This window comes from Schistocerca nitens, chromosome 8, assembly GCF_023898315.1.
Source record: "Schistocerca nitens isolate TAMUIC-IGC-003100 chromosome 8, iqSchNite1.1, whole genome shotgun sequence".
Taxonomy (NCBI): Eukaryota; Metazoa; Arthropoda; class Insecta; order Orthoptera; family Acrididae; genus Schistocerca; species Schistocerca nitens.
In genome coordinates, this window is record NC_064621.1 from 512534318 (window position 1) to 512553132 (window position 18815).

General features: G+C 43.8%; 1 protein-coding gene across 1 annotated transcript in view; it reads right to left on the minus strand.

Annotated features, from left to right (window-relative positions):
• LOC126199321 (D-aspartate oxidase) overlaps positions 1–18359 on the minus strand; it is a 94731-nt gene extending 76372 nt beyond the window's left edge. The window contains exon 1 of the mRNA XM_049936161.1: positions 18272–18359. Coding sequence (XP_049792118.1) covers positions 18272–18301 — 30 coding nt within the window. The 5' untranslated portion in view covers positions 18302–18359. The remainder of the gene's footprint in view (positions 1–18271) is intronic.
• Positions 18360–18815: the final 456 nt, after the last annotated feature.

The following is an 18815-nucleotide window of genomic DNA, read 5'->3' on the forward strand; positions in this document are numbered from 1 at the left end:
ATTCGTCCACTCTTCGTTATCACTACGTGTGATGTCCATTCACAGCAGTAAATCAGATATGATTTAAGATTCCAGTACAAACGATTCCACTTTGCTCACACCATTTCGATAACTGGCTTAGTCGTCTTCTTAATGTGCTCTGACCAGCAGTTTCTCCTAGTACATTAGTTGTGTGTTTTCAGTCTGTGTGAGACTACTCGTGAAAAGCTCTGATGTTTCATGTCCGGCCGGTGTGGCCGAGCGGTTCTAGGCGCTTCAGTCTGGCACCCCACGACCGCTACGGTCGCAGGTTCGAATCCTGCCTCGGGCATGGATGTGTCTGTGATGTCCTTAGGTTAGTTAGGTTTAAGTAGTTCTAAGCTCTAGGGGACTGATGACCTCAGATGTTAAGTCCCATAGTGCTCAGAGCCATTTGAACCATTTTTTTTATGTTTCATGTATTAATAGTGGACAAGATTATGAATGGGAAAGTATTGATACTATTGAAGTGTATTACAGTTCGATCACTATGAGCATATGCTACATTGCTCCCTTCACTTGTGCCACTAACTATACTACCCACCTAGGGGTCTCATCGGATATGAGTAATGATAAATTTTTGTTGTGCCAAGACCTACCAACGGGGAAAAAATCTGTGTTAGTTAAAGAATAATTCTTACACCTATCAAAAATTGTGTGGTCGTTGCAGTACAGCTAGCTGGGAATCTACTCCAGTCTGCGGTATGAACCTACTACTGCTGCTATTACTACTACTACAGCTAGTTGAATCTTTTTTAAATCTACTACTACGTTACTGAATGCACCACAATGAGCACCTGTCTTTATGAAAATTTCTGAGCACGTTTTCCCTATGGGACTACTGCACTGGAGTTTCATCTGACTAAAGTTTCCTCCTCTTCTGGTATCTATGTTGCTCTCCAAGAATCACATATCACTGACGACGCATGATCCAACAATTCAAGATTACTGCGCATTCTGTCGGAATGATTAAGAACATCGAAACTGCTGAACAAGATCTTGACAGAAATTTTGTAAACAATTGGTGCCACATACCTCCGGAAACCTACCAGAGTGTTGGAGAATCGCCATTGTATGTATGCAGAAGAAGCCGTGCATATTTAGGAAAGATACATCTTGATGTCAACTCAAAGTTCCACTCCACACCAATCGCTTGTGAGCATGAAAATCCCTCATAAATCAGAAGCGTTAGACTCCTTTCGTGTCACACGCCACTGCTACCCCTACACGTTAGCCACCGGAGCGTGCATGTCATCCAACCGTGCAGGACCTCTCACCTGCAGTGACACATGCTTTCGCTATGCAGGAGGTGTGCTCTTGTCTGAATTCGGTTATCTGGCTTGTGGCGTCACCGTTAAGCATCCATATAGCATGAAGTGTTAGTACTCCTGTGTCCTCTGCTGCTGATATTTTTCCATCTTGAAATGCTGGACACGACAATGTTAAAGATCATTACTCTCATAACATTCTTTTCGCCGTATGTATTTGTCGCGTTGTTTTCAGTTACAATTCATCCGATCGCTTCGTTTAAATGGGTTTTGTTCTCACTGAGGTGGATACATGGCAGGTGTATACAAGATTCACATGTTTTTCACGGAACTCGCGTTGGCTACGTACAAGGTATACAAGTATACTGCTTGCTTGATAGCTGCCGCCCAGCTCACACATTACTTTTTTTCGGTGAATTTTAAATTTTAAAAGCATAGCACCAGAACCCTCTGTAGCACAGATTCTCATTAGAGGATGAATATGCCTCTGTGATTTTTGTGTTGTCTGTTGGATATTGGTGTGGGATTTTGTACAACTGACATAATTTTAAATTTAGTACAATTTTGCATCTCTCGCCATTTTTTAAATACGGATTAAAGCATAAATGTGATTCTTGCATACTCAAATGCCTCCGCCATTTTCACTTCGATCATCATATCAGTTGGGTTGAGGAGGTGGCTACAGCACTACCACGAACAATATACTAGTGATGGAAGTCGAAACTACTGTCTTGGACTGTTTCCCGCAAGTTTTAGCCCAGGGCAGGTGTGAGTGATCTGCACTTTGCATTATGTACTCGAGTCAGCAGTACGCATTTTCTTGTACGCGACCCTCCGCATGGAGGAGTCACCAGCCGACGGTGGGGCGACATCCGCGAGCTTTGTGGCAGGCAAGGCTGCATGGTCCTTTCCTGTCAGACCCTCTACCTGCTAGCGCAATCGGCACGAAGGGCGCAATGTGGGACTTGGGGAGCAGATGCAGGTGGGCGCAAGGGTGGAGGTGGTGACATTGCATTTGCTAAAATAAAGACTTAAACATTCCCATACAATTCTGCCACAAATGTTTAAGCAGCACACCATTTTAAACTTGGTGTAACTGACATGGCAGAAATTATTTAAACGAGTAAACTGCGTTTTAACGTTAGGGGCAAATGGATATTTTTTTTCAGTTTCCTATCATTCTAAACTTAGAACATGATTCTAAACTTACGACATGAAATCTTGCAACCACGTAGGCTGCACCAGTACTAGCTCCTCCATCTCTAGCACAAATGATGTGGCAACCATACAAACTGTACCAGTATCCCTGGGTCCGGTACCTTGAATTCTGATGTCAGAGGGATGGGGAAAACCCTGGGAAATCTGGCTACCATGCAGGCTCAACCAGTATCCTTAGATCAGCCGTCTTAGCACAGGTGGTCTACTTCCAGCGTCTTGGATTTCCCACGAGCAGGACAAATGACTACCTTGGATTTTTGAATTTCCCACCAGTTTATATTTAGGACAGCTAGGCTGTTAGCACAAGTTAACTATGGCATGAGAGTGGTGGGGTAAAACCTTGCAGCGCAAATGGGTTATTTTAAATTTCCTACAAATTTTTAAATTTTCCACAATTCTATACACTAAAACTGAGTTATGATGTCAAAGCGGAGGGGAGTAGGGGGAAATATGGTAATGTTGCCTGATGACGTTATTGATGACGTCATGGGAAAGCTGTCAACAACTCAAACTGCACCATTATGCCCACAGCTACCCTATTTCCGATTAATTCACCGTATCATTACATTTCAGATGATACTTGGTTTACTCTGTCACGGTAAGTGAATTCATAGAACATGCGTTATTATACATCATAAAATTCCTGTCAGGCCTTTGAAGAGCTGTTGCATAATTTCAAGATTGGCGTTTGCTGAGTAATGTCTGCTGTCTGCATCGTAACGCGATTCTTCACCAAAATCTTAACGCTAATCGGTATGTCCATGAGCTGTTTAATTTACATGTGAATCAATTCACAGAAGCTGAATGACTGTCTGTATATTTTCAACTTGACGGAGAAACAGCACACAGCGCCTCGACAACTACGTCGCGTATGAATGACGTGTTTGTTGAGGAGAGAGCAAATCACCAAAGGGAATGCAATCCTCTCGCTGCCCCGAATGCGTTATATCTCTCCTTACGATTTTTACCTGCGGGGCAAATTAAAGGTTGAGGTGAAGTCAAATAATCCACACACACAGAAAGAGCTACAGCAGAACACTGAAGTCGTTGTTGCTGCTATCCGTCACGGAGAGCTGCTACGCATGCCTCAAAGTTTGAGCACAGCGCTGCGTGGATGTGAACGACAGCCGTTTTCAGTATCTTCTGTGATGTTCATCAGCAGTAGTCTGTCCTGCATCAGTTTTAGTGACAGTATTTTTCGGATAAGTTTTACTTTCTTCAGGCTGTATAAAATAATTCTCTTGCATGTGAACCGTCAAACTAGCAGTTATTAACAGTTATCTAATAATCTATTCAGTAATATTTTGCAGCAACATTTGCTTTTAACGCCAAAAGTGTATGTTTAAAACACCAGTAGTGTATGTGTAATATTTTGAACAATACTAGGAAAATTAAAAATGCATCTCACAGATATCTTGTACACTCCTGGAAATTGAAATAAGAACACCGTGAATTCATTGTCCCAGGAAGGGGAAACTTTATTGACACATTCCTGGGGTCAGATACATCACATGATCACACTGACAGAACCACAGGCACATAGACACAGACAACAGAGCATGCACAATGTCGGCACTAGTACAGTGTATATCCACCTTTCGCAGCAATGCAGGCTGCTATTCTCCCATGGAGACGATCGTAGAGATGCTGGATGTAGTCATGTGGAACGGCTTGCCATGCCATTTCCACCTGGCGCCTCAGTTGGACCAGCGTTCGTGCTGGACGTGCAGACCGCGTGAGACGACACTTCATCCAGTCCCAAACATGCTCAATGGGGGACAGATCCGGAGATCTTGCTGGCCAGGGTAGTTGACTTACACCTTCTAGAGCACGTTGGGTGGCACGAGATACATGCGGACGTGCATTGTCCTGTTGGAACAGCAAGTTCCCTTGCCGGTCTAGGAATGGTAGAACGATGGGTTCGATGACGGTTTGGATGTACCGTGCACTATTCAGTGTCCCCTCGACGATCACCAGTGGTGTACGGCCAGTGTAGAAGATCGCTCCCCACACCATGATGCCGGGTGTTGGCCCTGTGTGCCTCGGTCGTATGCAGTCCTGATTGTGGCGCTCACCTGCACGGCGCCAAACACGCATACCACCATCATTGGCACCAAGGCAGAAGCGACTCTCATCGCTGAAGACAACACGTCTCCATTCGTCCCTCCATTCACGCCTGTCGCGACACCACTGGAGGCGGGCTGCACGATGTTGGGGCGTGAGCGGAAGACGGCCTAACGGTGTGCGGGACCGTAGCCCAGCTTCATGGAGACGGTTGCGAATGGTCCTCGCCGATACCCCAGGAGCAACAGTGTCCCTAATTTGCTGGGAAGTGGCGGTGCGGTCCCCTACGGCACTGCGTAGGATCCTACGGTCTTGGCGTGCATCCGTGCGTCGCTGCGGTCCGGTCCCAGGTCGACGGGCACGTGCACCTTCCGCCGACCACTGGCGACAACATCGATGTACTGTGGAGACCTCACGCCCCACGTGTTGAGCAATTCGGCGGTACGTCCACCCGGCCTCCTGCATGCCCACTATACGCCCTCGCTCAAAGTCCGTCAACTGCACATACGGTTCACGTCCACGCTGTCGCGGCATGCTACCAGTGTTAAAGACTGCGATGGAGCTCCGTATGCCACGGCAAACTCGCTGACACTGACGGCGGCGGTGCACAAATGCTGCGCAGCTAGCGCCATTCGACGGCCAACACCGCGGTTCCTGGTGTGTCCGCTGTGCCGTGCGTGTGATCATTGCTTGTACAGCCCTCTCGCAGTGTCCGGAGCAAGTATGGTGGGTCTGACACACCGGTGTCAATGTGTTCTTTTTTCCGTTTCCAGGAGTGTATTTGAAATATGCTAAGACTGATTTGTTTGAAATGAGCTGCTGGTAGCAACGTCGATTATCGGTTGTACTTGAGTCTAGTAGTGCGGAGAAATTAAATCTGCCTGTCCGATATACATTAAGCGTCCCTCTGAAAACTTGCCCGCATCGCTATCAAGGTGTTATCAGCAGTAGCACAACAGCCTCTCACGTGTCGTTATCGAGCCGCTTCTCACATATCCAGATACCTTCCGTTCCACTTAGCATTCATTTATTTACTGATAACAATTCAAACAACGAAACAGTAAAACGCAATCTTTAGCAGTACGCTTCGGTTCACGAGAATGTTCGATGTCTTCTAATTTTTGTTCGTTGGTTCCTTTAAACTCTCCTCCGAAATCTGACGATACACATTTTTAACTCTATAAACAGTTGTGTCTCTCACCATAGCTTCGAGAATTAGAAAATTAATTAAGCAGTCACCTTCATTTTGTTATTTAAGCTTGTCGTTTCTTATGGCCTTGCTTTTAGGTCCAAAACATTAGATGAAGGGAGAAAGGGAGTTGCGGATTGCTAACAAAAATAAAATGACCCATTAAAATTGCTACACCACGAAATGACGTGCTACAGACGCGAAATTTAACCGACAGGAAGAAGATGCTGTGATATGCAAATGATTAGCTTTTCACAGCATTCACACAAGTATGGCGCCGGTGGCGACACCTACAACGTGTTGACATGAGGATGGCTGGTTCAAATGGCTCTGAGCACTATGGGACTTAACATCTGACGTCATCAGTCCCCTAGAACTTAGAACTACTTAAACTTAACTAACCTAAGGACATCACACACATCCATGCCCGAGGCAGGATTCGAACCTGCGACCGTAGCGGTCGCGCGGTTCCAGACTGAAGCGCCTAGAACCGCTCGGCCACACCTGACATGAGGAAAGTTTACAACCGATTTCTCATACACAAACAGCAGGTGACCGGCGTTGCCTGGTGAAACGTTGTTGTGATGCCTCGTGTAAGGAGTATAATGCATACCATCACGTTTCCGACTTTGATTAAGGTAGGATTGTACCCTACCGCGATTGCGGTTTATCCTATCGCGACATTGCTGCTCGCGTTGGTCGAGATCCAATGACTGTTAGCAGAATATGGAATCGGTGGGTTCAGGAGGGTAATACGGAACGCCGTGCTGAATCCCAACGGCCTCGTATCACTAGCAGTCGAGATGACAGGCATCTTATCTGCATGGCTGTAACGGATCGTGCAGCCACGTCTCGATCCCCGAGTCAACAAATGGGGACGTTTGCAAGACAACAACCGTCTGCACGAACAGTTCGACGACGTTTGCAGCAGCTCGGACTATCAGCTCGGAGACCATGGCTGCGGTTACCCTTGACGTTGCATCACAGACAGGAGTGCCTGCGATGGTGTACTCAACAACGAACCTGGGTGCACGAATGGCGAAACGTTATTTTTTCGGATGAATCCACGTTCTGTTTACAGCATCATGATGGTCGCATCCGTGTTTGGCGACATCGCGGTGAACGCACATTGGAAGCGTGTATTCGTCATCGCCATACTGGCGTATCACCCGGCGTGATGGTATTGGGTGCCATTGGTTACACGTCTCGGTCACCTCTTGTTTGCATTGACGGCACTTTGAACAGTGGACTCTACATTTCAGATGTGATATGACCCGTGGCTCTACCCTTCATTCGATCCCTGCGAGACCCTACATTTCAGCAGGATAATGCATTACCGCATGTTGCAGATCCTGTACGGGCCTTTCTGGATACAGAAAATGTTCGATTGCTGCCCTGACCAGAACATTCTCCAGATGTCTCACCAATTGAAAACGTCTGGTCAATGGTGGCCGAGCAACTGGCTCGTCACAATACGCCAGTCACTACTCTTGATGAACTGTGGTATCGTGTTGAAGCTGCATGGGCAGCTGTACCTGTACACGCCATCCATGCTCTGTTTGACTCAATGCCCAGGCGTATCAAGGCCGATATTACGCCCAGAGGTGGCGTACTGATTTCTCAGGATCTATGCACCCAAATTGCGTGAAAATGTAATCACATGTCAGTTCTAGTATAAGATATTTGTCAAATGAATACCCGTTTATCATTTGCATTTCTTCTTGGTGTAGCAATTTTAATGGCCAGTAGTGTATGATAGAACGGTGTAACGTTTCAATAACCTTTCATTATGAAACTTCCTAACAGCTTAAAAGTCTGTGCCGGACAGCCGGACTGAGATTAGAATGCAGAAACTTGCCTCTCGCAGACAATGCTCGTATCAGTTGTGATGCCCGGACATAACACTTGGGCCGCCGCCACGCTTTCAATTCTGCCGCTACCTCGATTTCCGGCCCGGTGCACAGGATGTTTCAAGAAGCGCACACTCCTTTACAGAGTGAAACATAAAAAGTACAACTCGCAGTTCCCATGTGGAGACTCCTGCTTTGTCCCGGAGGGGTGAGATTTGAATCATTTGTGCGAATACTTGGGCAGTTAATTACTAGTATACTATAATCTTCTCGTTGTCTATGTTTAATATGTGATCCGTTTAATAATTCGTTGCTTGAGCTGTCAGTGCTTCGCCTAGTCAAAAAAAGGAACGGTTACTCCACGTGGAGTCTCCCGCCGGAGTGTTTCATTGCATTGTATCGTGCACGCCTGACATTTCCACGCCAGACCTACACGCCAGCTTTCAGCGAATGTCGAAATTATCTGCAACTGAGTTAGTGTCAGAACCAAAAAGTCTGTGGTTTGGACTTCGACTCGCCTTCAGAGAATCATCCTCATCAGCAGTAGCGGCAGTAGCATTTCTACTGCATCTCCTCATAAACCACCACGCTTTAGCGTCTCTCGACACTGCATAGTTGAGACCGAGTAATTCTGAGTGATGAATGCGATATGGTAACCCGACGGAAGGGCAAGAACTGGCAGATGCTCGGGTAACGTTCGCTGCTACAGCACGTATTGCCGACAATACAGTACGGAGGAGGTGGTGTTATACAGTATGGAGGTGTTATTCGTGTTTAGGATGTGCCCCCCTTTATTGAGCTTAAGAGGACATTAAATGCGAAAGAATAAGAACGTAGTTTACACCATTGCGTATTGCGTGCCGTAGAAGAACAGTCCGGAGACAACGGTGGTTTGTACAATGTTTGCACAAAGCACCCAGTCGTAAAGCAGCATCTCTGTGGCAACGGTTTATAGAAAATAACATCCCTGAAGTTGAATGACCTGCCCAGAGTCCCGATTCGAACCCGTTGAAACACCTTTGGGCTGAGTTACAATGTTGATTTCGCTCCACACCCCAGCGTCCAACTTCGCTATCTTGTCTGGTTTCGGTTTTTGAGGTAGAAACATTGAAGTACAAAAAATGATCCAAAATGTAACCACATCGAAAATCAGTAGTGTTAGTGTCCGCAGGAAATATGATAGTGCGCCCAATATTAAGGCCAAAAATACAGTAATTTAAGTTTCATGCCCGCCTAGGCATGTTATTGTATCTTTGGCCTTCATATTTGGTGCATATAACAATTGGCATATTTGTGCTGAAAGTAACGTTACTGATATTCGATGTGATTACGTTTTATATCACTTTGTGTACCTCAGTGTTTCGGTTGAACTGGACTGCCATAGCTCGTCTCGAGATGAAATTACAGAAGTTCGAAACTGATCCTTCGAATTAAATTCTACCAATATAACAGATGAATGGGCAATCCAGTAAAAGTATGTAAATCTAAATCTACTTACCAAATTCATCTTTAGAGCAGTTCTGTCCTGGTTCAAATTTTCAGTTGTCACTTCAGAAGCGCTACAGAAAAAGATTTACTTACCTGTCTCTCCCATATTATAAAATCATTTTCTTTTCAGTTATTTTATCGTGATTGTATCGTATTCTCATTTGGTAAATAGCGTAGTCTTACCATACTTATATCTCTTCTGCAGTTACACGGCATTTGTTCGCACTTATTTATCCTACTGTTCACAGTTTATAACAGTAAATACTTCTCTGCGCATAAACTTCAGTTTAATCGCAAGATTTTGTTATGTGTAATGCAATTTGTCTCATCTTTATAGTTTTCTCTCTCCTTACTGTTGTACAGTAAAAAAACATTTGAGAGAAGACTTAACACAGACAGTTTAGAGCCACGCAACAAGTTACATAAGAAAATGATAAGCTTTTAAGAGAGGGATGAAAACTGATTAGTGCTTCAGCTTTTGAACTGCAAATCTTGACTAAAGCCCATAATATGAAGGTAACGGCTATGTTGTGATTTTTCATCAAGAAAGATTTTACTTCTGATTGACGACGACATATTACAGAAAATATCTAAAAATTTCCTCACTATCAATATACGTAGCTATAGAAGGAAGATTAGGATTTTACTTCCGGTCGATGACTAAGTGCTTAGCTACCATTGTGGAAGGAAGTTACTCTTTTCTTTTTCAAAGGAACTATCCTGCCATTTGACTTAAGAAGTCAAAGAAAGCTACGAAAAACCAAAAGCTTGATGCCCAGGAGGAAATCTGAACCGCCGTCCTTCTGAATGCGAACCTTAACCACTGTGCCACTTCGCTCTGTAGTGGAACTATAATAGGAGCACATACTCCTGTAAGAGATACTCTTCGCCAAACACTACAGAGTGAATAAGGAGGGCTCCTCTCACGTTACACAAGTGGTTTAAGATATCGGAATGAGATTTCTCAAATGTGTGGTTCAAAATGGTTCAAATGGCTCTGAGCACTATGGGACTTAACATCTGTGGTCATCAGTCCCCTAGAACTTAGAACTACTTAAACCTAACTAACCTAAGGACATCACACACATCCATGCCCGAGGCAGGATTCGAACCTGCGACCGTAGCTGTTGCGCGGTTCCAAACTGACGCGCCTAGAACCGCACGGCCACTCCGGCCGGCTCAAATGTGTGTTCCGTAAGCAAAGTGAAGTGTTAAGCTTGGTACTATTCGATATAACAGTTACAAATGCTAAAACCGTTTCTGTATTGTGTTTGGAGGAGAGGAGGCCCTTCTTTAAGATCGATTCATCGAGCGAGGTGGAACGGTGGTTATCACGTTGGAATCGCATTCGAGAAGACGGACGGTTCAGATTTGCGTCCTGCCATTCACATTTAAGTTTCCCGTGATTTCGCTTAACCGATCCAGTCAAGTGCACGGATGGTTCCTTTGAAAATGGCACAGCCGATTTCCTTCTCCATCCTTTCGTAATCCGAGCTCGTGCTCCGTCTCTAATGATCTCCATTCCTTCCTTCCTTCCTTTGAATTGGATTCATTCAAGAATCAAGAAAGCTATTTAAATTAAGGAATGACGCCTGAAGATGTGCTAGCAGAACCCGAAGCGATAGCGTAAAATACGCATATTCGAAACAGGACGCAGATGACATACTTTTTTCGAATACAGTAATGTGCATGCATGACAATAACAACATGACGTCCAAGGTCAAGTTAAGAGGAATCCTATCAAAGTTCTACAATATCAAAACTATAGTCAGTAAGGATGGTGGACTTTCCCTCTTAAACTGTGCCGTTGGTAAGGAGATTAGTGAATGACGATCAGAAATGAAAGGATTTAGTAGAACACGAATCGTGTGTGAGAGGAAAGGAATACATATCGACTGCTGCCCGCCTTTACAGATGAAAGTAATCTTGTCGAAATCCTTAGTAAAGGTGATTGATCAGAGGACCCATCTTCAGAGTCAGGCAGCTTAAGCAGGATACCGCCAAGAAGACAAACATTTCCCGAATATCGAGCAGCTTTAAATAGACGACATTAGGAGGAGCAATAATTGAAATGGTGGAGAAATCTGTATAGCTAAGAGAATGAATAGAAACGGGTCCTACAGAAAAATGAGCACAAATCAACAAGATTGAATCAGCCTACAAAATCATCACGTATTCCACACCAAAAAGAATCTGAAAAGTATTGAAAATTAGATGTTACTAGTCTATGACCGAATCTGAAGGCTTGTATGCAACAGAAACACTGAACCTTTCAAGAACAGGGTCACATATAGGGCTATAACTTAAAGAATGAAAGATTTTGAAGGCGATTTTAAGGTTTAAAGAACAGTAGACGCTTCATACAGAAGACGAGCGAACGAAAAACTGTATGTACAGATAGAAAGAACATCGAACATCATCAGGTAAAAAGCTTATATTCTTCCAACATATCGGTAGACTAGAACCGTGGAGACAGACAAATCAGATGTAACTGGAAAAAATGGGAACGCAGGAAACAGAGAATGTAACTTTAAAATGAAAACTCGAGGCTCCCATAGGTTTCCAGAAGAAAATTGGACCCATAACGAAAACATCATGGACAAAGGAGCGAAGAAGGCTGCAAATAATTAGAATCAAAAACATATTGGTCGAGTGCAAAGAGAGTAAGAAAGGAAGGATATCCAAATTAACGTGGTCAAAAGACAGACGAAAAGAAAAGAAGATTAGAAAGTATAAAATTAAGTTTGGTAAGTGCTACTAAGCAGAAGGACAAGTACTTTGCTGGATGGTTAATAACTATAAAGTTTATGCACGCCTAGGTCTTGAAACAGCTATGATTTTGTGATGGAGAATCACTATCCACTGAAGATGACGCCTCCTTATACGTACAAAAATCCTCTGTTTCGTGAAATTTCTCTCTTTTTTTATTTGCCACAAATCATCCCACTGACTGGTATATTGATGTTTTGGGTGTACTATCAGACTTTTGCGAATATTTATCTTCTCAAAGGGTTTTTAATACGTTGTAATGTTAAATTAGTTGTTCAATTAGTTTTCTTAAGCAGCGCCGTCTTCTTATTAACTTCTGTTAATAGCCTGTTCAATGGCGTTTCCTTCTAATCAGGACATTTTATCTCACTGTTTTCAAAACTCAAATCTGCAGCAATCGATTTATTTGCTTTTCCCAAGAGTCCATAATTTACGCACCTATACAAACTTAAAAGACTCAGCCCCACACATAAGAATCACATATGAATTGTGAAATTTATTACGCATTAATAAAATCTAGTACATAAACATCTAACTCATAATTGTTGTCGTCCTCCATTCGTAAACAAAATGAAAATGAAACGTCAGTATACGGTACAAGGAAAGTTACCCTCTGCCATGCACGCACCTATTTTGTTTGTAGTAGGCTATATTTCTCGATAGAAACTAAGATACAAGACACAATGTCTTATTCTACCTGCTCCGTCAGTAAAATTTACACATCATTTAAGTTTGATGCTAATACGATAATATTTTAAATTACAGAGATACTCCCATGTCAGCAGAAATACCGTAATTGCTCTGAAGGCCGAAACGCGCAGACTGAGAAAGTCTTCAAATACGTATTATATAGATCTCTTCTTAACTGTCCAGCAAAACACAGATACGAAGTCGGGACATGACAGTGATATGCTTGGTGAAGAGAATGAACACCAACTGTCGGTCGCATTAAGAAACGATAGAACCTAAGCAATCGAATACAGGAGAACTCTGCTACTGTACTGACTTTTCCTTTGAGTGTGATGACCGATACTTTCTCAGACACAAAACAACATGGTGATTTGGCTCAAATGGCTCTGAGCACTATGCCACTTAACTTCTGAGATCATCAGTCGCCTAGAGCTTAGAACTAATTAAACAACATGGTGATTTGTTCAATGATTATATACGAACTCAAGATAACTGTAAATATTTTGTACATTTTTTTACTTTTTTCTTATTTCAGTATAAATTAATTTAATGTATTCCATAAACTTGTTGTAATGTGTCATGTAACTTTACCAACACACATCAAAAAAAGTTTTGCATCACCTCGGTTCCGATAGTTCCGGAACCTGTACAGAAAATTGGAATATAGATCAACATAAACATCATTTCCGCCCTTTTTATTGCTCATGAAAACCACACATTGCATGTTGTACCACCATACAGCGAGACCTTCTGAGGTGGTGGTCCAGACTGCTGTACAAACCGGTACCTCTAATACCCAGTAGCACGTCCTCTTGCACTGACGCATGCCTGTATTCGTCGTGGTATACTATCCACAAGTTCATCTAGGCACTGTTGGTCCAGATTGTCCCACTCCTCAACGACGATTCGGCATAGATCCCTCAGAGTGGTTGGTGGATCACGTCGTCCATAAACAGCCCTTTTCAATCTATCTCAGACATGTCGATAGGATTCATGTCTCGAGAACATGCTGGCCACTCTAGTCGAGCGATGTCGTTAACCTGAAGGAAGTCATTCACGAGATGTGTGCGATGGGGACGCGAATTGTTTGCCATGAAGACGAATGCCTCGCCGATATGTTGCCGATATGGTTGCACTATCTGTCGGAAAATGACATTTACATGTAGTACAGCCGTTACGGCGCCCTCTATGACCACCAGCGGCGTATGTCGGCCCCACATAATGCCACCCCAAAACATCAGGGAACCTCCACCTTACTGTCCTTGCTGGACAGTGTGTCTAAGGCGTTCAGACTGACCAGGTTGCCTCCAAAAACGTCTCCGACGATTGTCTGGTTGAAGGTATATGCGACACTCATCGGTGAAGAAAACGTGGTGCCGATCCTGAGCGGTCCATTCGGCATGTTGTTGGGCCCGTCTGTACCGCGCTGCATGGTGTCGCGATTGCAAAAATGGACCTCACCATGGACGTCGGGAGTGAACTTGAGCATCATGCGTTCTATTGCGCACAGGTTGAGTCGTAACACGATGTCCTGTGGCTGCACGAAAAGCATTATTCAACATGGTGGCGTTACTGTCAGGGTTCCTCCGAGCCATAATCCGTAGGTAGCGGTCATCCACTGCAGTAGTAGCCCTTGGGCGGCCTGAGCGAGGCATGTCGTCGACAGTTTCTGTCTCTCTGTATCTCCTCCATGCCCGAACAACATCGCTTTGGTTCACTCCGAGACGCCTGAACAAATCCCTTGTTGAGAGCCATTCCCTGGCACAAAGTAACAATGCGGACGCGATCGAACCGCGGTATTGACCATCTAGGCATGGTTGAACTACAGAAAACACGAGCCGTGTACCTCCTTCCTGGTGGAATGACTGGAACTGACCTGCTGTCGGGCTCCCTCCCTAATAGGCGCTGCTCATGCATGGTTGTTTACATCTTTGGGCGGGTTTAGTGACATCTCTGAACAGTCAACTAGTACATAGTATAAAAAGAAGATTCTAGAAGAAACAAGACTCTGATACTTTCAACAAAGAAGAGGATTCGCAGGAATGGAAGAGTCCACGAAAAGAAGATGCAGGAGACAATGAGAGGAATGAGGCAAAAGTTCAGAAAGTTTTCGAGACATCGAATATACAGGAATAGCCAACAGTCGTCGTCACAAAACGCGAGACAGTGAACTGAGCAGCTTTAGTTGAGGAGTGCCTGAACTATAGTGGTAATACGAACGGTGTTGCTACTATAGTGACTGTTACGATTATTTGGTATTCGAAAGAGTAAACTATGAACAGATTTTCTATTGTTAATTTGTTTGAAGAGAGGATCAAAATGCACATTATCTGAAAAATGAGTATTGATGCTAGGCTACTAAAATAGATTGTACTGTGGGCGTTCATTGTCATCTGCATGGAGTAGTGTCCATGTTCCAACACCGATACAGCCTAGTCCCATATCCTTTCTCAACATCACCATCTTGCTAGTATTCTACGGCTGGCGCGCTTCCATTTCCTGCGACCGTATCAGTCTCCTTCTTGTAGTGCTCTGGCATCTACCGCATCCCGGCTTCGTGCCGATCCCGCTCGGGAAGCAACGCGTTGGACCGCGCGGCTAGTCAGGCGGGCTATAATTAGGGTAACTATATTCTAGTTTTAACTCAACTTAATTTCTCTCACTGTCAAAGATTGTTGTCACGTTACTTAAGTTGATCATAAAAATATGCATGTCTGACTGTGAAGTAATAAACAGCACATTTTGTGATTTTTCAGCAGTCGATAATATTGTAATTTCGAAACACGTATTGCAAATACTTATATTTTCAATAGTTCAGGACCTTATGCATTTAGCAAAAACAGATTTATCGAAGTTCCACGATAGATACCTCATGTTACCGATCCCTTCTGATTTTTAATTTTACACAAAAGTAGCGCCGTAATTCAATAATTCATAATAATTTATGTACTTACGACTTTATTAAAGAAGGACAACGTTTATTAATACACAATCAGTAGTTCGATAGACAGAAGATGTTGCTAACCTCATTCAGATTGACATATGTCACACGGGTTGTTTAACAAAGGTTAATAAGTAATTTTGTTTTGTACACCCTAGTCCCATACAGTAAAAGACGTGCTAAATCTATTGTACCTGTTTCAAATAAGCGTAGATGTGTCCACGTGTCTGATAGACAAAGGCAGGAATGAGGCTAGCTGCTAGCTGCTAGGTTTAACAAAAACTTTAGTCTCTTACTGGATTATTTTAGTGATGTAACAAGCGAAGAGATAGTATTCCGAAAGTTTGTTATTGGCAGTGACAGCAGGTAGTCATTCTAGCATACAATGGACGTATTTGAGCGTAAGAAAGCAGTGATACATGGTGCTCCGGTAATCAGTAAGAGAACATCATATTATTATATTGTTATCATATTTCAGCAGTTTTGCTTACTATTGACAGTGACACAGGCGGCAAGTGGTCATTTTACCGAGATTGAGTTATGTGTCAATGTCATTTAGTGAGGCTTTCTCCATATTATTTAGCCCTGATGCTCTTTAGGCAGACATCAAAGGGATATAGTTTCAAGTAATTGTTATCAATTTATTCATTATTTTTTAAGCGTTAGAAATGTCCCACGCAATGGCAGGGAATATGCTACACTGCTGCAGCGAGCTGCAAAGCGGTCTCTTCCATTTAGTCCAGAGTACGTAGTCAACTCTTTCTGATATACACACATCAACAAAGGTTTGGTATCACTCTTTTATTTCAATATTCATGGCGCAGAAAACAAAAACAAACGTATATATTCATTTGCTATGTGTTGAAATCACCAAATCAAAAAAAAAATTCTATAACGACAAAACAGTCCGTCTCCTATGAGGGTTTTGGACAGTACTGAACAAAGTCGATACGTGTTGAAACGTTCCCTTGCTTGGGTGCAGGTTTGAATCTGTCGTGTCATACCACCGATAAGATCATCAAACCAGCTCTGGTCCAAATTGTTCCATCATCAATGGCGATTCTACGAAAGTTGTGCAGAACACGTGGTCGTTGTCAACGTTCAAAAACAATTCGTTTCAAACGATACCGCACTTCTTTAATTGGTTTCATGTTCGAGGAACAGGCAGGCCACTCCATTCTGAAGGGACATGTTCGCGAGGACAGCACCGTGAGCACGCGAGTATCATCCATCAAGGTAAAACTGTCACCAAAATGTTCACGATTCGGTCCCACTAATGGTTGCATAATCTCGTCCATGTACCTAAGAGCAGTGAAATTGTCCTCAAGAACCACAATAGGTGAACGGTGGCCCCATGTAATGTAAGCTTAGAACGTCACTCCACCGCCACCTCGTTGCACCAGCGGTACACGGCATTGGAGGCATTCGATATTACCTAGTTGTGACCAAACACGTTGCTGCGATTGTAACGTCATATCGAGACCCGCGTTTCGTCCGCGAACAATATGCGACGCCAATCCTGGGGTGCCCATTCTGCATGATTTACCCATCTGTAATGAAGTACGTGGCGTATAAAGTGGTGCTCACCGTGGTCGTTGGGAACGGAGATTTGCATCGTGTATTCGTCTCCAGACAGTTTGAAGTGATACATGACGTCCTGTAGCCTCTTCGAACGTAGAATTCAGATCTTGAGCACTCTGACCACACGGTTCATTTGACTCAAAAGTCTTACATATCGAACAACATGTGCACCTGTCGAACGTGGACGGCCTGTGTGGTGTAAGTCCTCAACACTACCTGCCAATCGGAACTGATTCCATGTCCGAAATGACATCACTTTGACCTAAGTACACGAGTCGAAAAATTCCCCTGGCTGCAAGACTTCTACGTGTAGCGTCATGATGCGAACCCGATCACTGGTCACGAACGTTCTTCGCCGCATGACGAATGTTCACTCTACTGTTCCACAGACGTCTCTAATGCGCCCCTACCGATGTTTTACTTTCTGCTGGAATGCTGCACTCGATTCGAAGGCCGCGTTCTACCCGTGAGTTGCGCTCGAGGCAAGTGTATATAGACCCTGATTTAAGTCAGAATCATTTCATGCTCTTCCCTGTTTAGTATTGCTATTAGTTTCATGTGTGTTGTTGACTGATTCTATAAATCTGCTGCATCTAGTTCATTTAAGGTACGTGTTGTTGAGAGGCATATGTTACTGTTTGTTATCTCATTGGCCATATGTTTGTCTCTCTTCCAAGTCAGTAGTACATTTATGTGCAAGGTTAGGAGTCTGTGTTGTAGAGTGAACAGATATAAAGAAAGAGTTTAGTGTGTGTGTCAATGAAGATTAGGTTAGCCTTGGCACTGCTTTCTTTTTTATTAGATTGCTTCACACAAGAATGCCTAATTAGGCTGGCGACCGATATTAATACGTAATATTAAACTTGCTTTTGGGCTGGGAGATCGTCTGTACGTGACCTGCCTGTTTACTGTCGGTTATAATCTGCTGGAGTGTTTTGGAAACGAATGCCAGTCTGATTGTTCTGTTCCCATTAGGTTATCTCACGGTCACAACTTTCTCAAAAATTCCGCGCAGAGGTTTAACGTTAGCATCGATTGCCATTTAAGGTGGTCGGTGTTGCCGTCAAGCACGGAGTGAACTGAAGACTTATCGAAAAGAATACCTTAACAGTGTAAGTAAAAACGAAGGGGTATTATGCTTAAGTTAACGAGAAGTAGAGTAGCTAGGCTGATGCGCGCGATAAGAGCTGTTTACCTCGTAGCCAGCGACCGGCGCGTCCTCCATGGCAACAACCACTGGCAGAGGCTGCTCTGATGTGCACCTCGGCGCTAACTGGCTGACGCAACGCGTGATCCCGATAAGCTGTGATACACTGTCACAGCAGGAAACAGTCTCCGCTGCGGCAGCTACAAAAATGTACGCAGTGCGGGTTCGCAATTAATTCATCGTTGCTGCAATAGTAACAGGACAGTCATTGTGTTTACCTTCAATCGTATCGCTCTCCGACAGCAAGATTATTTTCTGTAGGTCGGACAACTCCACTTGTAAACTCTTGCACATGCAGCACTGCTAGTCAAGGTTCGGTTGCTAAATCCAGAATAATTTCAATACAGATGGAACCCTGTAGACATACCTTCAGTAACGCTTGGCATTCAACGACTTTTCCTTTACTATACTGCACCGACTCATGGCCAAGATATTCAGATGTTGAGAGATTTCTCTGCTGCGCCTACATCGTAATTTACCAGCGGTCGTCAAAAACACAAGAAGTGAACACTTCTTGAGTGTAAGGATGTGT